Source organism: Betta splendens, chromosome 11 (genome assembly GCF_900634795.4).
Source record: "Betta splendens chromosome 11, fBetSpl5.4, whole genome shotgun sequence".
Taxonomy (NCBI): Eukaryota; Metazoa; Chordata; class Actinopteri; order Anabantiformes; family Osphronemidae; genus Betta; species Betta splendens.
The window spans coordinates 2893228-2919620 of NC_040891.2; the positions used below are offsets into that span (position 1 = coordinate 2893228).

The 26393-nt window shown below is 39.8% G+C and overlaps 1 protein-coding gene across 2 annotated transcripts; it reads left to right on the plus strand.

Moving 5' to 3' along the window:
* Positions 1 to 9764: 9764 nt before the first annotated feature.
* On the plus strand, positions 9765 to 23736 carry si:dkey-81h8.1 (uncharacterized). 2 transcript variants are annotated; one of them, XM_029166979.3, is made up of 9 exons: positions 9765 to 9911; positions 12331 to 12433; positions 13777 to 13890; positions 14062 to 14118; positions 14724 to 14861; positions 19459 to 19506; positions 19657 to 19770; positions 20177 to 20275; positions 20582 to 23736. In XM_029166979.3, exons 2-9 carry the CDS (start codon positions 12338 to 12340, stop codon positions 20687 to 20689), a joined length of 774 nt encoding a protein of 257 aa, XP_029022812.1. In that variant the 5' UTR covers positions 9765 to 9911; positions 12331 to 12337; the 3' UTR covers positions 20690 to 23736. The 2 variants fall into 2 exon arrangements, with proteins under 2 accessions (XP_029022812.1, XP_029022813.1); XM_029166980.3 differs by lacking the exon at positions 19459 to 19506 and having other exon boundaries at positions 9766 to 9911.
* Positions 23737 to 26393: the final 2657 nt, after the last annotated feature.

The window sequence follows — 26393 nt, forward strand, 5'->3', positions numbered from 1 at the left end:
GAGAAAGCATGCATTTTTGGTGTCTCTTGAACACAGCTGTAAAGAAGTAGAAATTGTCCTACCAATAACCAGGTGGACTAGGACTCCTGCATGAAAACTCACTTTTCAAACAAGTTCAAATAAATATGTTGTATCACAAATCTGCATAATGTTAAACAGTAGGGTCCGTGCATGAAGTGCAATTCATTATTCATGTGTAAAATGAAAATTGAATAACGTATAAAAAAACTGTATATCACCAATGCCACCTTAACCATAACATTATTTAATGGTTTATTTTGTAAAAATAGTAAAGCTTTATTGGTATCAGCTGAACCTGTATTGTACAATTGTATTAGTATTAGTAGTATTAGTATTAGTAGGTCCGTGCATGAAGTGCAATTCATTATTCATGTGTAAAATGAAAATTGAATAATGTCTTTTTACGCTGTGTTTCGTTGCCGTAAATCAGTAAAACACATTTGCGATATGCTGATTTACTCATTCTCCTTTTCTCCACTTTCAAAACGAAATAAGAAAAAGGGAAACCGGAGGCGGGGCCAGTCACCGGACTTTCAAATTAAAACGCCCCAGAGCATTTGAAGCGCAACATCGGCAAATATTTGTAACTCTTGAAGGATTGCGGTCATGTTTTGACACATAATGAGACCCACATTGTTAACATTAATCAACGTAACAATTATTTATTTAGCCCGTCTCAGTGCTGACGGTAACTGTCGATTACGTTATGGCGTTTGCTAAAGGAATGACAGGTCAGTCAGCTCGCCACCGTCGGGTCACTTACAGAATCACCTGCAAACAAAGCTAAGTTTTCGGGGCATCCAGCTTCATTAGACTGCAGCGATATCACGACCTTGTCGACACCTGATGAGGAAGAATTTAGCGCATCTGCGGTGTTCCGGTGATTTTCACAGTTTACAGTGAGACTGAAATCGCGTCCCCCTGCTTGGCCGGTTGATGCTCTTATGCCCAGGAAGACTCTCTAATGTTGTGCCGATCTTTCATTCTCATTGTGAGCCATGACTGCCCTAATGTGCATCACATCATCTTTGTGAGGCAGATTCTGAGGCAAAGTGTGTGTGATCAGATGATCCGTCACGCAACATCAAGGTGTTACTGTATGTACAGAGCAGATGAGTGCCTGCAGAGGATCTTTTTATTTTCCACCACCTACCTTCGGTATTGGTTTAGTAGTCATCATACCTTGCATTGAACATCTTACGTACAGATGACAGATGAATCAGAAACAACAGTGCATCCTGGAACACTGTGGGTTCACCTCTTGTAATGCAGTCCCAAATCATAGCTCTGCATGCTGTTGTTCTTTCTGGGGTGTGGAAGGGATTTTGGCCAAAAGAGGACATTCGTGTCAATGATGACTGTCTCTCAGCCTCATATAGGTCATAGGACTGCATTACAAGACTGCACTGTTGTTTCTGAGCAACTGTAGCTCTATTAGCAGCTCGTTTTCAAATAATTAAGCCATTGTTTTATGTGTTTCTATGCTGATAGATAATATTACATTTTTAGGGTATTTGTGGTACGCATGCATTGAGGGATCAAAATACATCTGTATCGTCTTTTACTGCAAAATGGTTAGTAGTAAAACATTATATCACATACTAATAAACATAATGTAATGTCTTCTACAACTACACCAATTTCAATTAAGGGAATGTTTTAATAATTGTGCAAGGTCTGTGATTCAAATGTTAGGCCGTATGACCAACTTTAAAAGGTTGCCAAACTTTTGTTTTACCACACAGTAAAGGTGGCCATATATTACCTACTGGGTCCGTGCATGAAGTGCAATTCATTATTCATGTGTAAAATGAAAATTGAGTAACGTCTTTTTATGCTGTGTTTCGTTTCCGTAAATCGGTAAAACACATTTGCGATATACTGATTTACTCATTCTCCTTTTCTCCACTTTCAAAACGAAATAAGAAAAAGGGAAACCGGAGGCGGGGCCAGTCGCCTGACTTTCAAATTAAAACGCCCAAGAGCATTTGAAGCGCAACATCGGCAAATATTTGTAACTCTTGAAGGATTGTTTTGACATGTTTTGACACATAATGAGACCCACATTGTTAACATTAATCAACGTAACAATTATTTATTTAGCCCGTCTCAGTGCTGACGCTAACTGTCGATTACGTTATGGCGTTTGCCATCATTGGACTTCCTGTCTCAGAGCCTGCTTTACCTGCGGGAGAATAACAGCCACTCAATCTGCCTCACAATAACTGAACTTTTGTGAGCCATGTGCATCACATTATCTTTGTTAGGCAGATTCTGTGGCAAAGTGTGTGTGATCAGATGATCTGTCACGCAACATCAAGGTGTTACTGTATGTACAGAGCAGATGAGTGCCTGCAGAGGATCTTTTTATTTTCCACCACCTACCTTCGGTATTGGTTTAGTAGTCATCATACCTTGCATTGAACATCTTACGTGCAGATGACAAATGAATAAGAAACAACAGTGCATCCTGGAACACTGTGGGTTCACCTCTTGTAATGCAGTCCCAAATCATAGCTCTGCATGTTGTTGTTCTTTCTGGGGTGTGGAAGGGATTTTGGCCAAAAGAGGACATTCGTGTCAATGATGACTGTCTCTCAGCTTCATATAGGTCATAGGACTGCATTACAAGAGGTGAACCCACAGTGTTCAAGGATGCACTGTTGTTTGTGATTCATCTGTCATCCTGATCTGAGGAAAACAGTAGCAACTGTAGCTCTATTAGCAGCTCGTTTTCAAAAAATTAAGCCATTGTTTTATGTGTTTCTATGCTGATAGATAATATTACATTTTACATGTTCTATAAAGTTCAGCCTTTAAGATATTGAAGATTTTGTGAGTTGGCAGATTTAAACTTGGTAAATAAACATTGGTTAAAAAACATATGGGCAGGTCTGACTACAAATGTTTTGTGAAAAAAAGGACTGCTGCTTTATTATCATAAGAACATGCACGTAAGATGTTCAATGCAAGGTAGATAGATAGATAGAATACCTTTATTGTCCCGCGATGGGGAAATTACCATGTTGCAACAGCACAGAGACATATAGACATATATACAGAAGAAATAACACAATAATAATTATAAGAAATTAGAACTTAGAACTCCACAGGTTATCAACATCATGTCCATATAACAATGAGGTAAGGTGACTGCACCAACCAGGTAATTATCCCCCCGCAGGTAAAGCAGGCTCTGAGACAGGAAGTCCAATGATGGATCATATCTAAACAACCACAATAAACTGTAATAAATCACTTTAGAATACTTGCAAAGATCTGCACAACATTAGAGCGTCTTCCTGGGCATAAGAGCATCAACCGGCCAAGCAGGAGGACGCGATTTCAGTCTCACCATAAACTGAGCATCAGAACACCACAGATGCGCTAAATTCTTCCTCATCAGGTGTCGACAAGGTCGTGATATCGCTGCAGTCTAATGAAGCAGGATGTACAGAAAACTTAGCTTTGTTGGCAGGTGATTGTGTAAGTGACCCGACGGTGGCGAGCTGACTGACCTGTCATTCCTTTAGCAAATGCCATGAGTCGTAACGTAAACGACAGTTGTCAGCACTTGGTTAAATAGCTTGGTTAAATAAATGACTTAGATAAATGATTGTTACGTTGATTAATGTTAACAATGTGGGTCTCAGTGTGTGTCAAAACACGACCGCAATCCTTCAAGAGTTACAAATATTTGCCGATTTGTTGCGCTTCAAATGCTCTTGGGCGTTTTATTGTGAAAGTCCGGCGACTGGCCCCGCCCCCGGTTTCCTTTTTTCTTATTTCGTTTTGAAAGTGGAGAAAAGGAGAATGAGTAAATCAGTATATCGCAAATGTGTTTTACTGATTTACGGCAACGAAACACAGCGTAAAAAGACATTATTCAATTTTCATTTTACACATGAATAATGAATTGCACTTCATGCACGGACCTACTAATACTAATACTACTAATACTAATACAATTGTACAATACAGGTTCAGCTGATACCAATAAAGCTTTACTATTTTTACAAAATAAACCATTAAATAATGTTATGGTTAAGGTGGCATTGGTGATATACAGTTTTTTTATACAGCCTATATATACCCTGTACTGTATGTCATATTCCATGTTCCATTAGAGGAAAAATAAAAATAAATGTAAATACAAAGCATTATTTCAATATGTAGTTATCTGTGTCAAGGTTAATGAAAGTAGTTATAAGGTGAATAGATGTTAGAAAATAAAATTCTACATTAAATTACTTGTAATCCTTTTAATAAGTGTTATTTTAAGTCAGTGGCTACAGATGTCTTCCTGGATGTGTCAATATGAAGTAGAGTCAGTCATTCTGAACAGGCCTGCTTACATTGACAAGGATAGGTAAATGTTTTTTTATGAAAAATCCTCTTCCGGCTTTGTCTTCAGAGCTACAGGTTGTGATGTAAGCTGTACTGAAAGCAAGCATCTTTGTCATCAGGCATCATATTTTCTGTGCATTAAGGTAGTCTATACATAAACAATATTATTATCCACAATAATAGCTAAGGTAATGAGTCCAACAAATTATTATTTACAGGACGAGAACATACCCCTATCTTGATCTTCACAACAGGTGCTGTTATCCTACATATCAACGGTTCTATAGCATTGTCAGTCCTGCCAGCAAGATTATTAGTGCTCCTCTCCCATTCTTGTAAGAAATTTATCAGCAACGCTGTGCACACAGAGCAGCTTTCGTAATGAGGGCTCCTCAGCACCCCTCTCATGGACTGTTCTCTCTCCTGCCATCAGGCAAGAGGTGCAGGAGCATATTGTGGGCTGATCAAGATCAAGCAGGTATCTACCAATTTGCTGGGGCTCACAACTAACTGCACCCATTAAACTCATGCTAAACTCCTGTCCAAAAGTGAACTGCTGCTAATGAGTGTAGATTTACCACTCTTTTCATTACTGTTACGTTTAAATATGTATGTAATATATAATATTATATATAACATACAATAATGTATGGGAGAGCACATGTTTCAAATCGGTTGAATATAGAGTGATATAATTCAAAACAGCACAATAACAAAAAAAGTTTTATTTTAAAACCAAACAGAGGTTTTGAATAGATACAATACTCCTGCTAGCTCACTCGATTGATTTAAACTGCAACACTTGTTCCACAGGACTCAACATGTGTCATGTACAGATGCTGGTCATATAATTAGAATATCATCAAAAATTCATTTATTTCATTAATCCCATTCAAAAAGTGAAACTTGTGTATTATATTCATTCATTACACACAGACTGGTTCATTTCAAAAGTTTACTTTTTTTATTGTGACAATTATAACTGACAACTAATAAAAAATCCAAATTCAGTATCTCAGAGAAACCCTGGAGAGGACTGTGAAACAAAAGCCATTCAAAAATGTTGGGGGATATTGACAAAGAGTGGACTGCAGCTGGAGTCAGTGCTTCAAGAACCACTATGCCCAGACGTATGCAGACATGCGTTTCAGCTGTCGCATTTCTTGTATTAAGCCACTCTGGAACAACAGACAGCGTCAGAAGCATCTCACCTGGGCTAAAGACAAAAATGACTGGACTGCTGCTGAATGCTCCAAAGTTATGTTGTCTGATGAATTTCCTTTGAAAATCAGGGTCCCAGAGCCTGGAGGAAGAGAGGAGAGGCACAGGTTGCTTGAGGTCCAGTGTAAAGTTTCCAGTCAGTGATGGTTCGGGGTGCCATGTCATCTGCTGGTGTTGGTCCGCTGTGTTTTCCAAGGTCAATGCAGCCGTTACACCAAGATGTTTTAGAGCATTTCATGCTTCCTGCTGCGGACCAGCTTTATGGATATGCAGCTTTCATTCTGCAACAGTACTTGGCACCTGCACACAGTCCCAAACCTGCCAGTGCCTGGTTTAAGGACCATGGGATCCCTGTTCTTAATTGGCCAAGAACTCAGCTGACCTTAACCCCATAGAATATCTTTGTGGTATTGTAAAGAGGATATGTCAGAGCTAATATTGCAGATGAGCTGAATTCCACTATCAGAGTAGGCTGGGCTCTCATAACACCTGAGCAGTGCCACAAACTGATTCAACCTAAGCCATGCTGCATTAATACAATAATGCAGGCAGAAGGAGCCCCAACTAAGTAATGAGTGCTGTACATGCTCATACTTTTCATGTCCATACATTTCTAAAAATTCTTTCTTTTTTTTTATTAGTTGTCAGTTATCATCACAATTAAAATGAAATAAACCTTAATAAACTGAATGAATATAATATAAATAAATGGCAGTAGTGGAAAAATCTCCTTTGATGATATTCTAATTATATAACCAGCACCTGTGGACGTGCAAGGAAAAGCCTCATATTTGCCACGGCAGGTGCTCTATAAGACAACATAATGTTTATAATGTGACGACTTGGGGGCCCACAACTGCCACAGACAGTCACGCTACATTAGCTAGCATTGCAGCTAACTGCCATAGATCTGAGCCCTATTGGTGAGAGTACCTGTGTCCCATACACCAAATGACCCCAGGTACTTCGTCACAGTAAAGAGAAAGAAACAAAAAACAAATTGTCTTGTTTCCGCTCGGATGGGCAGTTTTAATTTGGACCCACTAACATATCGCAGCACCGAGAGGATCACCTAAACTAACAATATTTCCCCTTACGGTGCTGCATAACTCGCTCCAAAACAATATCAGCAACCCGGAAGTCCGGTCCGCTGCAATATCGTTATATGCCACGGCATCTATCAGAAATTAGTTCACTGAACGGTTATTTCCGGGGCGACCGAACAAAAATAATATATTGCACAAATTTGACAAGAACACAGGTATTAAATTAAGAACCAAGTATACTAAACTTCCTATTTCCCCAAAAGCAAAATAAACAGATTTTAAAATTATGAACAATATCTATCCTTCCAAAGAGTTACTCAGACTCTGCTTTAACATTGATGACAACAGCTGTTCCTTCTGCCAAAATGCTATTGAGGTTATCGTCCATGTATTTTTCCTATGTAATGCTGTACAAATTTTCTGGTTGGATGTTCACAAATGGTTAAAAAATAAATTCCTGCCTATTATGAGTTTCTTCTCTAAAGATGACATAATATTTGGCGTAACATTAAACAACAAAGTAGATGATTTATGTATTAATACTGTATTGTGTTTAGCTAAATTCTTTATACACAAAAACAGACTACGGAGATGTTGTGTTCTTTTAAAACAAATTTAGTATATACCTGAGATCCCTAAGTTTGGTTGATTCACCCAAAGCTAACAAAATATTTGACACTATGAGTAATCTTCCCAGCGGTTTAGATAATGGAGTCAGTCATTGTTGTATTCTCCCTGCATTTGTACCACTACGCACTCTGTATTTTATTTTTTTATTTTTACACTGTCCTTCCTGTCATTCTTACTTTTGTTACCTTTGTGCTCCCTCCTTAAATATTGTATCACTGTAACCTGTATCCGCCATGTTTGGTACAGTATAAGTGTAATTGACAGTTGTTTAAATAAAAAGTTAAAAAGAAAAAAATATATATATATGCCACGGCATCTATGCCGTATTTACGGTGGCATGTGCCGGAGAAGCCGTAAATTCGGTGGCATGTGCCACAGCACCTAGTGGCAGCTGGCGATGCTGCAAATTGCGCTCGGCCATACTAGGCGCAGCTACAGTGGAGTCACAGTGAATGGCACCATTCTAGCCCCTGTCAATCACTGTCGCAGCTTGATAACAGTGTTGAAAGATGGTTAGCTTCGTTAACTAACCGTGTCTACCCACCAGTTTTTTTGTTTGTTTGTTTTTCTGTTTTTTTTAAATACAGTTTTTGGTCTCCTAATCAAGTAATGATCTGCCCTGACGACAGCGTTTGTGGTATCAACTTCCGGGTCACAGCAAACAAATAAAACCCAAATCGACTGAATTTAACTGAATTTAAAAAAGGATTTTTAATAGGTGTCAGCTGGTATGGGTGTGTGTCTTTAAAAGCTGAAGTTTAAAAGTAAAACATCTGAATAAGCCAAATAGTTCAATGGTCAAAAGAAGTGAAATGGTCGTTTAGCAGCAACACCATGGTACCATCTATTCTACGTAAGGTACCAGTCTCTCTCACTCGAACAGGCGCAGTGGAGCTATGAGAAGGACATTTTGGCTTTTTCTAGTCAATTCTAACACCACTCCTGATAAACGGACAGAGGTGAGGGTGGGCTGGCACACGCTATCAAGACAAGGAGAGATGTATACCTCAGTATTTCCAGACCTCAACAAGAGATTGTGATTATTTTTGATTACTGTGTTTAGTTGGTCAGAACTTATAAATATGTTTAAGTACAGCTTGGTGACACACTGGACTGATCTGCTAGCATAGACATGCTCCGCAGGAGAGAACAGTCCTCACTGTACTACCTCAGAAGGTTATACGCTTCAACATCTGTAAAACGATGCAGCAGATGTTTTGCTAGACTGTTGTGGTACGTGTCTTACACAGCAGTGTGTTCAGGAGGATAAAGTTATCTTTGTTCTTATTCATGCCTGTCATCATCTTCTGCCATCAACTTCTGTTACTTAAACTTCATCACCTGCTCCCATATCCAGTACACAGTATAGGGGTTAATTTCTCATTTGCTCAGTGTTGATTCTGGAAAAGGGAAGGTAAGAGCTACAGTAGATTACTTATGAAGTAGGTGGTGGTTATGCCAATCACCATAAACCACCAAAAAGAAGATGCTTGGCGTTGGTGGGTTCCTTGTTACCTGTGTAACTCAGTAAGTTTGTTTTTAGTCTATTATTAAATTTTGTGTCTGCTTGAACAGTGATTTTAAGCAGAAACTTTTGTGTTCTGAAATTTTGTCCTGCCTAGCAGTGATTTTGTGTATTCAGAGTTACTTTGATGACTTGGGTTTGCAGATTCTGTATTTTGTCAACTTTGTTTTTCACAATTAAATGACTCTTACACCTCGTTTGATGTGTTCTGTGCAGTTGGGCCCAGCCTCTAGAAACATAGCTAGTCTGTCGGCCATTAGCAGCCATTTTGTTAGTTATGGATTGGTGATGGTGAGTCCAACAAGGATAACCTCTGGACAAACAAGCAGCCTCTGCAAAGAGCTGTACAGCCTTTCGGGGGGAATTAAACTTCAACGCTATTCTTGTTCCTCTTTTGTTTTTTTCGTAAAGTCATTGTAACTATTTTTTCATTTTGCATGCCTTACTGTATACATACAATAAGGCTTTGGCTACTGCTGGTTTTTGTGAATAAGCAGAGCCAGCCCTGGTAAAGGCCAGAGCCAATACTTCTCGGTGAGGTGGCAACTCCAATCAGTGGATCAATGCACTGTATCACATCCAGTATCATGAGAGTTGTTGCTGTATTTGTCCCAGCTGAAGTGTTTCCTCAAGCTAAAATTCCAGATCAATGCATGTTTGTATTTGCATTTATTGCATATAGTAGAAAAAAGTCCATCTCTGACCTTCATTGGGAGCATGGTTAGAAATGTAAGTATGGCATTTCTTTGGGCCAAATGTTTCCATCTCAATAAATGTAAAAAAAAATGTGTTCTGGACATCTGAAATACGTTTTTTTAAAGGTGATGCCCTATATTTTTCCAGGTGTGCCGTACCCCCTTTTTAAAAGTTTTCAAATTTAGTTAAATTACCCATACATAATTTCTTGTGTTACGGGTTGTGTTTCGCTTACGTAATGGGACGTAGGCTGCAGTCGTGCATATGAACCGCGTCAGACAGCAGGTCCACAAAAAGTCGCAGCATCGGTGTGCCGCAGTGTAATCCAGCTCCTGAACACAGCCTGCCGCAGCCTGCGAAGAACAGTGCAGAACACCTTCACCGAGCACGAACAGTTTGAGGCGGCGAGCAGCTGGGACGCAGAGGTAAGAGCGACTGTTAGCCGTATTTTGTCCAGCAGCTGCTGACACTGTGGTCAGGACGTGGAGAACATTGAAAGATGCGAACCGTCTGCGAACCGTCGGACATCATGACTGTTTGCTTGTATAGTCACAGTTCTGAGCAGAGGGGCGGCGTCCCGACGAGGGATGTCTTAAAAACATGCAGTTGCCCTCCACAGAACAGACTAATGTCGTCCTGGACCGTGAACAGCTTCGTCCTAACGATACGAAACCATAAAACGCTACTGCACCCTATAGTTAAACGGATTGAGTGCAATATTTACCAGCAAGTACATATATTTATTTGAATAAATAACTTTATTTTTTAATAGACAGACATCCATCGATCCATGCATACATACATACATACATGCATAGAACATATACAAAATGAAACATTAATAAACATAACACATGAATAAACAACCTCACTTCCTCCGGCAGCAGCAGCCAAGATCCTTGGTTTTGCTGACTCTCAGCTGTTTCAGGATCAAGCTGCTCTGACAGAAGCACACTAGCGACATCCCACTTTGTCTCCAGGTTTACCATTTAATCATATTAAGAAGTCTGTACAAATAAAAGTACTTTGCCTGCTTACATTAATGTATATTATAACTTTAATAATTAATGGCTAGCAAAATAATATAAGTTTGTCTTTTATGGCGTTTACTGCTGAGTTAGTCAGTACAAAATCTTATGATTGGGCACAAAAGGATGGGACTTCCTTGCAGAGTCTTGTTCCACTGTTATAGTCACCAATAAACTAGAACATCTCACACATGCCAAATAGCAGCGTGAACATCATACCACTTGCCTTTAACCAGGGCAACCAGGTGCCCATATAGGTGACCCTCCACAACACTGATTATCTAAGCATTCATTACAAACAAGTCACTGATATCATTTACACATTGGGTTGTGTTTATACTGGGTTTTCCTGGGGTGATGTTACATCATATTATTAAAACATGCATGACAAAGAATTAAGGTAGGAGGTCAAGCAGAATATATCAGTAGTCTCATGTTTGTAATAAGATTACCGGTGTGAATATTGTGTGTTAGCAGCATATTCTGATCTGTCCATAACATGCAGTGTCAAATAGCTAATATGATTGGCCATAAAGGGTTATGATGGAAGTAACTAACTCTTGGTCTAATGATTCATTATTAACTGTGCATACAACCTGATATGATGGCATTCATCCTGATATGACTCAAAGAGAAATTTAATTTAAATTTTGGTTTTAACCCCTGAAAGCTGTCCAGGAAACCAACAAGAGGCTGCTTGATAGGCCATTGACTCTCTCCTGCCGTATTCATACATAATTAAGGCATAAAAGAATTCTTTATTTCCTACAAAAAAGTCTTTCTAAGCTTGTAGCAAGATAATTTAATTTTTTTTTAACATTACAGTGATGGTTGATTTAAGAGTAGGATAAGATGTTCATAGGATTCTTCTTCTTTTCCACCCATGCTAAAGAGTGCATTGAAGAGTTTGTACTCTATTTTTATTTTCTATTATTTGTACTTTATTCTTGTGTTTGGCCACTGCATGACCAGCGCTTTTAAATCTTTCGTGTTCTTCTGAGGTGTTTGTCGGAGGCCATTTGCAATTGGTGACCTTCTTCAGTCCAACATGTTGCGCTTCTTTGGTAAATCCACAGAGCATCCTTTTCTTCCTTAGTGCAAACTAGGCCTTCCAGGCTTCTACCCATTAATGGTATCAGAGTTTCCTCAAGTCAGTCAGAATCGATCTACTGTAAGTAACGATTGCAGCTGAACTGTTTGTTTACATCCCGTGTGACAATCTTGAGGCCATGCTTTGGTGCTTGATTGGTCAATGCTTGTAAGACATTATAGAATAAATTCACACAATACAAGAATTTTCAGTTCTATGAAAAACAAACTACTGTAGTGAGAAACATACACAAAAGGGATCTGCTAAGTGATGCCTCACAAATTGGGTCATTTAACATTACAGGTGCCTGCTTTAAATCTAATTGTTGTTATTAACTCCCCCCGTACCAGTTCCTAACTGGAGGGGCTTGTTGAGATAGGGAAGGGGTTGAACTCAAATTCAACGACCCACAACTGGGATCAACAATTACTTTATTAAACATATAACAAAAACAGAAACTCACTGCTAAAACTAACTACAATTAAAGAAAACAGGTGTACAAAATTAACCATCACTGGAAAAAAAATGCAAGAGAAAACAACCGAAGAGTGCTTCAAACAGCTAAAGGGCTGCTTGTAACAACTGTGATCAATTGAAATTATAAGCTTTTCATACACATTAGTATTTTCATCTTGAGCTCAAATTTGACTGAATATGATTAATTGCGTTACTAACTAACAATAATTTTCTAAAACTGTGGTGTTAAAACTATTTTTGCTTCATTAGCAGCAGAATGGCTAATGAAGAAAAAGATCCGATGCCTGCAGTGGGGTCTCTTTCCCCGAACCAACTGCAGTCCCACCTCAAGATGGAGCCCAAAACTCTGGGGGTGAGTTGAAGCAATTGTAAGCCAAACAATATGTAGAGTCCTGATTTGAATGGCTATACTGTACTAGCACATTGCTTTTCAACAAGGAGCTGAGAATGTCAGATAGTCAAGGAACCATATTTAGTCATTTTTGTATGTCCCCACTGTGATGTAGTAGAAATCAATGGCTTCTTTCAGCTAAACATTAATGGTCATGCTACATCAAAAGAGATGATCATTTCACATTTGAACATTAAGTGTTGGTCAAATGCCTGTCAAATGTCAATATACATCCACAACTCGTAAAATATGGTTTTGCACCACGTTAAAACCAGCAATAGTAAGTTGATGACGTTCAGACAACATTTAATTAAACAATACTGTAGTTCTAAATATTGAGACTTGTGCACTACCTTCCCATATCTCCAAGCCCTGGTGATTAGATTCCCTCTGCCAGGAGCAAGCCAGACAGCCAGCAGTGGACAATCACAAGCAAAGAGGCCAATCCAGACAAGTCAACCCCCTCCAAGAACCTAGAAGCTTAGTGCCTCCTGCCTGTGAGACATGCCTGCAAGACCACCCCAGGGAGCCATCTAGGAGGCATCCTAAACAGATGCCCGAACCACCTCAGCTGGATCCTCTCAATGTGAAGGAGCAGTGACTCTACTCCGAGCTCTTCCCGGGTGACGGTGGAATGTGAACAACTGGTGGCTTGTGCCCTCTCCCACGGCACCTGGCTGGGAATAGAAGGAGTGATGTGGGACCGTCCTTATGAGGACACACCATCTGCAGGAAGAGCCAAAGGACACTGGTGCAAAGCAGATTGGGTAGCGACCTAAACTCTGGACAATAATATGTACCAGTGCAGTTTATATGAAACTAAGACATCAATACAACCTTCACCACCAGTGAAGATGAAGCGCTGCACTTTGTGGTTTTCCTAATCTACACCGGGAATTATCCATTGATAACTACTGGGCATTGTACACCAGGGTCCCTCAAATTGCAAACGTCGTGCCATTTTAGAGGTGTAGGCTGACGAAGAGCATTGTCCACTTCGATTCTTCAAGAATCAATTTGGTTTCCTGATAACTGCCTTCAGGAGTGAGCTATAGACATCTGTGATGATGCCATCTATTCTCACAAAGATAAAACAGCTGGAAACAGACAGACTTCTTCACAAGCCTCGGCCAACAGTACCTCAAGTACTGCATGTACAGAGGGACATTCAGGAACGTCATAGGGAAGTCAAATGGAAGCATAATACCACTAGCATAATTGATACATCCTCTCCTTTGTCCCCCAACATACTAAATCTGACCACCTGACTGACCTACCTGCATTCTAACCTGATGTTCCTCCAGGCGATCCAGATTGTTATTGGGGCTTTGATTCTCTGCCTGAGTGCCTCAGTGCTCCAGCTCCATGAGATCCACTTCACAGGAGATGTGGCCCTCTTCCTGATTGTTGTGGTACAGGTCAGTGAGCAGCTAATAACTAGAAACAATAAATTCTACAATGTAATGTTATATTGTGAATGTCAGGTCACAGAATATGTTTTTATGCTTTGGTGTTTTTTAACAATCTCTTTGTATACAGTAGTTGATGGACGAATGCTCAGTCTAAGACTGCTGTACTGTATCCACCAGGTGACTCTCTCTGGTTCGGTGCTGATCCACAGTGGAAGGAGGCCAACTCTGTTGTGGGTCAGTATGTTTATATAGTTAGAGCTGGCCAAATCAAGCCCGAATGTCAATAACAGCCTAAATACAATACCTCAGTATTTATCACATATTGGAAGTTTATGCTCAACCCTCGATACTGTATACTGTAAAAGGATAAATCAATATCTTAAGGTGATTATGTGCAGTACAGAAGATTTAAATTAACCACATCACACCAATAAGTTGTAATACCGCAATTGATGTTTATGAGATTCAGCAACAGAAAATTAAATAACTGAGAGGCAGAATACAGGAGAGATTTGAGGAAAACCTTCAGTCCACAGTTGCTTTAAACATGTACAGCATGCAGATTGATTGCTGATAATTTTGCATTTCCTAATTTATTGTTAAATTGTTGTTATTTTTATGAATTTCATTGATTTTGACATGAATTTCATTGAATTTCATATGAATTTCATTTCATGGATTCAAAACAAACGTTATTACTTACTGCAGGAATATCTGAATTAACTCAGGCAATCAAGGTGCTTCAGCATAGTCCATATAAGCATAATGTAGCTTCCTACAGTCCAAGGTTTTTATGTCACTGTTGCACTGGACATGTACACTGTTGTTATCAATTGCAGGTGAAATGTGTCTTAGTTTTGCACCTGATCAGTGCTGCGTTTGCAACTGCTGCCCTGGGTCTGATGTCCAAGCACCTCCCTTACCGCCAGGACTCCTACCACTGTGAACATTGTCGCAGATTGGAACTTCATGCTGTGGTATAGTCTTTATACAGTAACCTATGCAGAGCATGTAGGAAACCCATTAGAGTTTAGATGTTTAGTGTATTAAATGTTTAATGGATTAATAAACAAAGCAATATGTGCAGCAGTTAATAAGGAAATAGAAATGTCCTGTTTTTCTCCAGCTCTGTGGCAGTATATAAGCTGCTTTTCCACACCAATGAATTCCACCTTTAAAAGTAACTCATATAAGTGATTTAAATTAAATACTCTTAACAATATTTAAAAAAATCACCAAAAGTAAAGTGAGATTTTACTCTCCACAAAATTTGTCTGGAGTCTTGTCTGGTGCAAGAATGAAACAATGTTTGCAGGACAGTACATTTACTGTACAGTACATTGTACATACACCAAATTATTATTTAATCACAATGTCAAAGTTTGATTGGATTTAGCTATGTTGATTATATTTACGTGCAGTACTGCAAAATAATGTACAATGTGAAATTCAAGACATTACAAATTATAGCAATACAGGTGTGCTTTTAAAAGGTTTTATCTTAGACCTCAAAAAGTACAGTGTGGCCGAGCAGGACTCGTGTAGAAATAATAATGTAAAAAAGTCAAAAGATTCCATTTGAACATTGCTAAGTAATATTTGGACAGAAAAAACTCATTTGCATTCCTGTGACTGCATGTTTACATAATAGCTCTACAATAATGATGAGGGTTTCAAATCCACTTTCTAATTTGGAAAACAAAAAGTGAACTTCATTATATATATATATATATATATATATATATATATATATATATATATATATATATATATATATATATATATATATATATATATATATATATATATATATATATATATATAATATATTATATATATGGCTCGCTGGATAGCTCAATCGGTAAAGTCACATTGAGCTGGATAGCTCAATCGGTAAAGTCACAGGACTTGCATGCGGGGGGTTCCCGGTTTGAATCCCCGTTAGGGCGAATAGGCATCCAGTGTGGGTCCTTGGGCAAGACCCTTCAAGCTACCGCCTACCTCATATCATGAGAGACAATGAACCACATGAGATACCGGCTCAGACGTCGCCCGGTCTAACAAGGTCTGCGTCAGGTGTTGGGGAACCAGAGCACCTTGGCGAGAAGTGGGCTACTGGAACAAGAAAGAAATGGCTGAGATGTGAGAACAAGGCTCTGTTGGAATGCTACTACTCAAGTAACCCTAGTCAGAGGGGTTACATGCAAAGAATGAGCGGTGAATGGGAACGGAGAAACCCACATTCAAGGCTGACGGCGAAACAACTAGTAGCTCAGTGTTCCAACATCCACAAACGGCAACTGCTATCACAACTTGAGATTGACGAGATACAACACAAATGCTACGGCAAGGGGGAGCCAGGACGCCAGGTCAGAGGGGAGATTTCACCATCTCCCCAACCGGAAATTGGGTACGAAGCCCCAATAAGCACAGATACGCTGAGCGAGGCAGCAACTGACCTGAAAGATAAGATCATGGCGAGATTGAACAGGCAACCCCGAACCCCACTACAACGGCTAAGTGAAGTACCATCAGAAAGTCTCATGGAAGATGTGAATGCAGCATTGAGAGCGATCCCTACCACAACAATCACAGAAACCAATGAGCTGATATACGCTTCAGCATTGATCCTAGAGGTGCTTGGCTATAAGAGCAACCATGGGAGCCATGAGAAACAATACCCACCATGGAAACGAAGGTTGGAGGCAAAAATCAAGGCAGCTCGGAGGGAAGTGAGCCAAATGACAGAGGCCCAGAGAGGTGCAATGAAAAGACCAATGCCCAAGAGGTACAGCCAGATGACCATACCTGAAGCACTCAAAACTGCCAAGCAAAGGCTACAAGCCTTGGCCAGCCGCCTAAAGAGATACACCAGAGATAACGAAGCCAGACGAATAAACCGGCTGTTCGCAACACAACCTGCGAAAGTGTACTCTCAATGGCAGGGTAATAATAATATAGCAGAGCAGACCCACCAAGGCTGGAAACTGAACAGTACTGGAAGGGTATATGGGAAAGGGAGGCATCACACAACAGTGATGCACAGTGGCTGGTGGATCTGAGGGAAGACCACAGCAACCTCCCTGAACAGAATCCAGTGACTATCACAGTGGCAGACATCCAACATAGAGTCTCAGGTATGAAAAACTGGACAGCACCTGGCCCTGACATGATCCACACCTACTGGCTAAAGAAGCTCACTGCAATCCACGAGCGCCTGGCAGCACGAATGAACCAGCTGCTAAGGGATGGGACTCACCCTGAATGGCTAACCGAAGGGCGAACGATCCTGATAATGAAGGATCCCTCAAAGGGCACAGTCCCATCCAACTACCGGCCAATAACCTGTCTCTCCACAACATGGAAGCTCATGTCGGGCATCATCGCAGCTAAGATAAGTGGGCACATGAGTCAATACATGAGCGAAGCACAGAAGGGCATTGGTAAGGATACCAGAGGAGCCAAACACCAACTCCTGGTAGACAGAACAGTCGCCCAAGACTGCAGAATGCGACACACCAACCTGTGCACAGCCTGGATCGACTACAAGAAAGCCTATGACTCAATGCCACACACATGGATCACTGAATGCTTGGAGCTGTACAACATCAACAGAACTCTAAGGGCCTTCATTGCAAACTCGATGAGATTGTGGAGAACCACCCTTGAAGCCAATGGGAAGCCACTTGCCCAAGTATCCATCAAATGTGGCATATACCAAGGAGATGCACTGTCCCCACTGCTGTTCTGCATAGGTCTGAACCCCCTCAGCCAAATAATAAACAAGACTGGCTATGGATACCGACTCCGGAACGGGGCCACCATAAGTCACCTCCTCTACATGGATGACATCAAGCTGTACGCCAAGAGTGAGCGAGACATCGACTCGCTGATCCACACCACCAGGATCTACAGCTCGGACATCGGGATGTCATTCGGACTCGAGAAATGTGGGAGGATGGTGACAAAGAGAGGCAAGGTAATCCACACAGAAGGGGTCTCACTCCCAGAAGGAAGAATAGCAGACATTGAGGACAATTACAAGTACCTTGGAATACCACAGGCAAACGGCAACCTTGAACAGGCAACAAGGAATGCGGCAACAGCCAAATACCTCCAACGAGTAAGGCAAGTCCTAAGAAGCCAGTTCAATGAAAGAACAAATCCCGGGCAATAAACAGCTACGCTCTGCCAGTGATCAGATACCCTGCGGGAATAATAAGGTGGCCAAAGGAAGAGATACAGACCACAGATATTAAGACACAAAAGCTCCTCACCATGCATGGAGGGTTCCACCCCAAATCCAGCACCCTGAGACTGTACGCTAGCCGCAAGGAAGGAGGCCGAGGACTAGTGAGCGTGAGAGCCACTATCCAGGATGAAACATCCAAGATCCATAAGTACATCAAGGATAGAGCCCCGACAGATGACATGCTGAGTGAATGTCTCAGGCAGTGGAGAACAGAGGATGAGATGCTGGAAGAGGGACCATCATGGGAGGACAAGCCCTTGCACGGGATGTACCACCGGAACATAACTGAAGTGGCTGATCTCAACAAATCCTACCAATGGCTTGAAAGGGCTGGGCTGAAGGACAGCACAGAGGCACTCATCCTGGCTGCACAGGAGCAGGCCCTGAGCACCAGAGCCATAGAGGCCCAGATCTACCACACCAGACAAGACCCAAGGTGTAGACTGTGCAAAGAGGCCCCAGAGACGGTCCAGCACATAACTGCAGGGTGTAAGATGCTGGCAGGCAAAGCATACATGGAACGCCATAACCAAGTGGCTGGCATAGTATACAGGAACATCTGCGCGGAGTACGGACTGGAAACCCCAAGGTCAAAGTGGGAAACACCTCCCAAGGTGGTAGAGAACGAGCGAGCCAAGATCCTGTGGGACTTCCAGATCCAGACTGACAGAATGGTAATGGCGAACCAACCAGACATTGTGGTGGTGGATAAAGAGCAGAGGAAAGCCGTAGTGGTGGATGTGGCAATACCAAGCGATGGCAACATCAGGAAAAAGGAACATGAGAAACTAGAGAAATACCAAGGGCTCAGAGAAGAACTGGAGAAGGCTTGAAAGGTGAAGGCCACAGTGGTGCCTGTGGTGATCGGAGCACTAGGGGCTGTGACCCCCAAACTGGAGGAGTGGCTACGACAGATCCCTGGAAAAACATCCGAAATCTCAGTCCAGAAAAGTGCAGTCCTAGGAACAGCAAGGATACTGCGCAGAACCCTCAAGCTCCCTGGCCTTTGGTAGAGGACCCGAGCTTGGAAAGTGGATGAGACCACCCGCGGAGGGTGGGAATAGAGTGTGTGTGTGTGTGTGTGTGTGTATATAATAGTATTGTATAATAGTAATTTCATGTATACAATACATGAAGAGGCTTACTAGAACTTTGAATGAATATCAGATGCATGCCACAACAAGTCAAAATATTTGCATGGAGCATATCGAGCACACAGAGCAACTGATGGTGACTGCACACTGAGAACTGTAGGAATTCACAGTACTATATGGTGTAAAAGAGCAGAGCCCATGTTTCTTTGTCTTTACTGTCCACTGCAGCAACATTGTTTCAGGAAATGCACCGGGCTGATCGAGCAAAAGTGTAAAGTAAGTGCCTGACAACTATTCCAATGAATACCTTAGTCACAGTGTTAGTATTTGTGCATTTGTGTGACAAGCAAGAATCTCTTTTGTTTCATTTTTCACACTGTCTTCACACTTTTCTGACCATAATGATGTGCTTCTGACATTGACTAGCTGTTAATAGATGGAATCCTTGGGACGCTGGTGATCTTTCTGGTCCTGGAGCTGTTGATCTGCATCACTGCCATGTTGTTCGGACTTAGTGTTCTGGCTGCTAATGGCCACAGGGTGAGGACTGATACTTTACCATAAAACTTCTTCAAGTACTGTAGTATTTTACTTGTGGAGGGAAAAAAGGACCAGACATGTGTGAAGAATGTACATTTAAAATTACTTATATTGCAGTATGTAAGTTTTAAATTGAGTTACACCACCAACGTTAGATACAGTATACATGTAAACCTGAACTAAGTTATCTTGGGTTTGGTGAGAAGTGACTTGAAGTAAACATCAGAAAAAGAGAAAAGAAGAAATAACTGCTAAATATATCTGAAATTACCTTAAATATAAATTATATAATAAATATATATAAATGTGAATTTTAATACCTACAGTACATACAAAATGTTTCACTTAAAGATTTTTTCATAGAAATTATGAAATTAAAGCATAAATATATGCATGTGTCCCACAGCCTTCTAGCCAAAGACCTGTCTACCCACAGACTCACCCCCCACCTCTTCCAGCTGTGCAAGCTGTTCAGCCTGCTAAACCTGATGCCGAGACAGCTCAGGTACAAACTGTTTGTACTGTATATACAGTGTAGAGTCCTGTTTATAATAGTCTGGTCCGCTCATAAGGTGCTATTTTGAACAACACCCACGGATGGAAAGTAGTGTTTTTAAAGAACATAACTGTAGCCCTGTAGTATTTGGGATTTGTGAATATGTAATGTCTGTGTGTTGGTACAGAGACCATATAATATACAGTAGCTCAAAATCAGAATACAGTATACAGTACATACTTATGACCACGTTTTATAGTTAAGTTCAATATGCTGCTGTCATTTTTACGGTTGATTTTTTTTACATGTTGATAGGTGGCTGTGGTGGTGACTGAACCTGACTCTGAGCTGGTGGAGGACATCTCCACCCCACCCACTGAGCCCCAGGTGGAGCCAATGGAAGTTCTGAACTCAGAACCGTAACCTCAGCGCTTACTGAGTCATGTCGTGTCAGTGGCGGTGCACATTAGTTAGTTATCAACTCTTCCTATCAGCAATTTGCTGATCAGTGTAATTAGGACTCAGTTACCTCACATTTTAGCTTGATGACATCTCTGTTACAGTCACAGCAAATCCAATGCTTGATTGGTTGTGATTATGTCCTTTCACTATTGGTAAGATAAGAACATCATTGTTAGCACAGCTGGACACAAAGCTGGATTGTTAGGATTTGGATTTGTATTGTTAGTTATTGTAGGACATATTCACTTCTCTAATACTGTGTCTACACATTGTCAGTGTTAATTAGAATAAAATCTGATCAGGTTTATAACCTAATATTACTTGCCTAAAATGTATCTGACTGTTTTGTTTGTTTTAATAGGATGTATATGTTATATATTTGACATTATTTCTAATTGAAATAATTAACTCTTATTGTTGCATATTGTTATCCTTTTAACCATTGGCTCCAATATTTACAGTACATTTCTCTTAATGGTATGTGAGAGTAAGTTTATTTCACAGGCTAAAATGAACTAAAACAACATTGAAAGTCAAAGTCATCTGGGTGACTGAGAATCTTCAGCTGCATCATAGTCTCTTTTTCGATGTACCTTCCTATGTACAGTAAGTATCAGTCATCCTGTCCAACGATATTTGAAATGCTAAAACCCTAGGACACATCATACAAGACCTAATCCTTCAGCACAAGAATATGACCACAAACACAAGCATTAAATAGAGCATACAATTTAAGGTGTTGTCATGTCCTCATTTAGACATGGCTTTGAGTTGGGAGGATGTAGTTTGAGGTGAAAGGACATGGTTTCAGTCAGAGCAGGATGTAGATATAGACTGAACTGAAGTAAAATAAACTAATAAATATTAGTTTGTAGTTGTTAACCACTCCTCCAGCATAGAGGAGCAGTGACACTTCAGTGACAACTAACTGTCATTTTTAGTCACTGTCTAAAGTTTATAGGACAATAGGAAAGAGAATTTAGCATCCAGATTATTGCTGCAAGTTGCATAAGTCCACCTGGTGTCCTTCATCCTTACACTTAACTTTGTACTAAATGTATGTACACTCAGTTGTTGTTTCTTTGGTCAATATTTACTACTATTACTGACTTTGTAACCTAGGCATAAAAATGCAGCTTATTTTGTTTGGTATTGTTATTACACAATATTATCTCAGAAAAATGCTCAGAAGCTACAGGAAACTGTGGTAAAATTATTTACATATCTAGTAAACAAAATCCCTACTGACTGTGAAAGATCCTTTATGGAGGTGAATATGTATTAAAGCCAAGTTTGACACAAAAAATAGTACTACAAGATGGAAATATCAGAAACATAAAGACAGATTCTTTAACCTAAATCCTATAGACACATAGTTCCTTTGCTGGATTGTGTAATCTGGCTTTCATGTTTATTGCTTTCTGGCCCAGGACCTTACCCAGTTTTTTCATACTGAGGTGCACGATACTCTCCATTCATAGAATTTAGGGCGTCTGGGTCCTGCTTATGGAGGAATGGGTATTGTTAAATCAAGTAAACCAAGTGATGCCAGTGGGAGTTATTAAAGTGTCTCTCCTTAACAACTACTGTACAATCACCATGGTACAAGCAGCATGAAGCTATTTAGGTTTATATCTAAGCTAATAATTACTTACCCCTGCATTGCTCTGTGTTCCTTATCTTCCGCTTTTCTCTGGCTATCTTACTGATCTTCCTGTTATCTGGTTTGCTGCTTGTTTACACAATATGTGCTAATGCTGCTTGCATCGGAAGTGAGTGATCCCACAGCCAACTCTCCAAATTGCCTGCTGTAAACTGAAGTGCAGTTCAGTCTCTGTCGGGCCCATATTGTTCTAGCTCTAAGCCTTGCCTTGCTCGCTGGCAAGGAGTGTCTAGATCTGTTTTAATACTTTTACACTTGTATATTATATCTGTTAAATAGCTTCATAAAAAAAAGTTAATAAATATGGACAGACACAGAAAACGACAAATGACAATATAGGCAATATAGAAAATTTGTATTTAAATTTCAGTTACAACATAAAAATCATATCATTAGAAATATGTAATAAATACGGCAACAATTTGGGCAAGTATATTCAGTTGGTATACATTCAGTCCATTCATAATTTTTTCTTTATTAAAGCTTATAATGAATAATTGTTATACACTAAATATTCAATTTCCTAATTATGGTTTATAGGACTTGTGTTTGTGTTCGGCTCGCTTGGCCCTATGCTTGAATGTTTTAGATGCAGATAAACAATGAAAAAATATACAAACCCTTTTCTATGCAGCAGAATTAGAACATTGTGCTACAGCCAAGTCTACACCTGAAATACATCCAACTGAGTATTTCTTATCCTAAAAGCAAAAACAATCGAAAACGTAGTAATATATTTCATTAGATGATGCTTTGTTCACAAACAAAGCAGAATAGCAGGATAGACATTGGTTGTGCACAGTAGAACCTGGTTCTGTCTGTCTGGTTATACAGTAAAAACATGTGGTGCATAAACACCTGCAAAAATATTTATCCAATTTATTCTGTCTTCCAGTTCACTGCTGAGAGCAGTAGATGTCAGCAGAGAACAAAGTGTGAGAGTACAAACCCTTTTGATGACCTCTGAGTGTATTGCAGGCTCTAAAAATTACTGTTATGGCAAGGCTTTTGTTAACTGAACAAAGGGTCCACTTTGGAAAATACAACTTGAAAAGTGACCAAGGTTACTTACAATACAATGACAAACTAATTACCTCCCTAATGTTTACCTTCTCCTTTCTTTTGATTTACACGTGATGAATGTATAGATAACATGCAACTGGGGTTTCACAAGTCTCGTGGAAGACAATGTTTCCACCATTCGCAACATGTGGTGCATTGGAGGCACTCCCACTTTATGGTCTTTATCTGGATAACACTGAGGTGAATGAATAATGATAGCTGTTTCACTTAATACTTGATAAATTGTCTTCAAATAAAGCATTTGTTTAACGCCTTCTTTTTATGACGTTGGTTCTCCTAACTAAAAGCCAGTCCTCCAGCTGCCCTACCTACAGTAGTATGTCAAGCACAGTAACCAAAACAGATATTTAATACATAATCGAAAAAACTAATGCTAGACACAGTGGCTCCTCTGAAGAAGAAGGCAGTGAATCAGAGCAGGTAAGCTCCATGGTATAACTCAGAGATCCGCAGCCTTAAGCACAGGACCAGCATTGGCGTTCCAACAAAATAAATGTAAACTGCATTTCATGGAAGGACAGTCTAATAATATATAAAAAAGCAATTAGTGCTGCTAGAAAAACATATTATTCCTCCTTAATTAAGGAAAATAAAAACAACCCCAGGTTTCTTTTCAGCACTGTAGCCAGGCTGACTAAGAGTAATAGCTGTGTTGAGCCTACTATCCCCTCAAATCTCAACAGCAATGACTTTATGAACTACTTTACTAATAAAATTATCACCATTAGAGAAGACATTCAGCAGCAACTTCTTCCAAATGACAGAAAGCACTGTCTAGATCCATCAACTTTAAATTTACCAAATCCTCTGTCTTACCTAGACAGCTTCTTCCCCATAACTCATATGGAGTTAACCTCAATAATCGACTCTTCCAAGCCATCCACTTGTCTTTTAGATCCAATCCCAAGCAGATTACTCAAAGAAGTTCTACCTTTAACCAGCTCGTCCATATTAAATCAAATCAACTATGAGAAACTCTCCACATGCACAAGGATTAGCTATGGAGTACCACAGGGTTCTGTGCTTGGTCAAATTCTGTTTAGCCTATACATGTCTCCTCTAGGTGAGATTTTTAGGAAGCATTCTATTAATTTTCAGAGAAACTGATTCATGCATTTGTTACCTCTAGACTGGACTACTGTAACTGCTTACTCATAGGATGTCCTAACAACTCTTTAAAAAGCCAAAAGCTTATTCAAAATGTTGCAGCCAGAGTTCTGACAGGACTTATAAAGAGAGATCACATTTCCCCTACATTAGCTTCTCTGCACTGGCTGCCTGTAAAATGTAAATTAAAATTTCACATCATCTACAAAGTACTCAATGATAAAGCTCCTTCTTATCTCAAGTGAATGATGAAGTGAGGAAGTGAGCCTAGCCAGGTAGTTAAACAGACATAGAGGGTAGAAACAAATATAAGAAACAAAACACAAAGACTGAAAAAGGCTGAGGTGTATGGCATTTTACAGTTTTTATCGGTCACTTTAACCTGTTTTGCTTACCTAAGTTCCATTTATTTTCACCATCACTATTACAGCAGTGCATCAGACACATGTAGCAAATGTGTAAACCCGCTCTCATTGGATTGACACATTTTCTCCTCCATTTTCCAAAACAGTTAACACCGATGTCATTCAAACTATCTAAACTGCATTGTTTTAGCTTTGTAACCAAAGGAAAACCATCTGTTCCTAACTATTAGTAACCAGTAAGACCAGTATGAACTCACCATAGCACCTGTTGTGACCCTCCTCCACAAAAATCTTTATTTTGCTATCCGTCTTCAGGCCTTAAAAATGGTACCAGATCTGTGTGGTTCTTTACCAACATGGATAGAGGAGGTCTAAAGCAGAGACTGAGTATTAACAGTGGCTGTGTGTCATCCTTCAATAGATTTGACTGTATTTTAGTTTACATGTATTTTCTGCCACAGTTTGAAAAATATATATATAAATAGCAACAGGCTACAATGACAATCAATGAAGCATTGATTCACACTGAGATCAGTGGTTTGTAATTTGCTGTCCACTGTGTTACAACCGATTGGACATGTTCTGGTACTTGGTTGCATGTTGTATTGTGTGAAGGCAAAACCAGTTTTTGTTGCGTATTTCCAGTGTTTTGACACAGTTGGAGCCTTTAGCAAACAAAGAGTGTTATTATGACATTGGAGTCGCTGTTTAGACTTGTGTGTGAACAGTTACTGTAAGAGAATGTGTTGTTTCACTGGACGGCTGCGTCAAAGCGGCTGATAAAAACTGTAAACATAGTGCAGAGTAATATGATTTAATATATAATCAAGTACACAGTAATTGCAACTAATAAAACTTTTATGTGTCACTAAACGTGTATTACAAAATAGTGAATTCAATAAAATAATAGTATAAATATGTTTAAAGCAAGTACTGTAGCGTGAACATAAAGTAAACTATAAATCTAGCCCTTAACACTGGATGCTTAAAAAAAGTTGAGTTTAACCCACCACCAGCTTTATACTGGAGACACAATATAAAACATGTATTGACATGTATTAAAAATATATTTTTTTAAAAACTACGGACTAAGGAGGGAATGAGGAGGGATTGCAGTCGCACCAATCACACACACTTGTGGGTAATAATGTATTTGGTTACACCCATCATTGTGCAACAGTCTTTTTATACTGCCATTGTGTTTGTTTCCATTTCATCAATATGCTGTTCTGCTGATGACTGCGGCCATCAATTTTACTATTAACAGCTCTTAGTAAACGTTATGTCTTGAACGTGGATAAAAGGGTGTGTCTAATTATGGATAGTCTTGATGTACCCAACTCACAACAGTCAATATTTTATCATTGCAATTCTTTGTGTATATAAACTACTGTTCTGTTGTAGTAGCTAAAAGCCCAGCTGTCAATAGGCCCACATACCTAGTGTT

Excerpts from the sequence above, each read along its gene's own strand:
- si:dkey-81h8.1 (XM_029166979.3), top strand. The coding sequence starts at position 12,338 with ATGGCTAATGAAGAAAAAGATCCGATGCCTGCAGTGGGGTCTCTTTCC. Across the intron at positions 13,891-14,061 it reads TCCTGATTGTTGTGGTACAG|GTGACTCTCTCTGGTTCGGT; the intron begins GTCAGTGAGCAG and ends TGTATCCACCAG. Across the intron at positions 19,771-20,176 it reads TGGCTGCTAATGGCCACAGG|CCTTCTAGCCAAAGACCTGT; the intron begins GTGAGGACTGAT and ends TGTGTCCCACAG.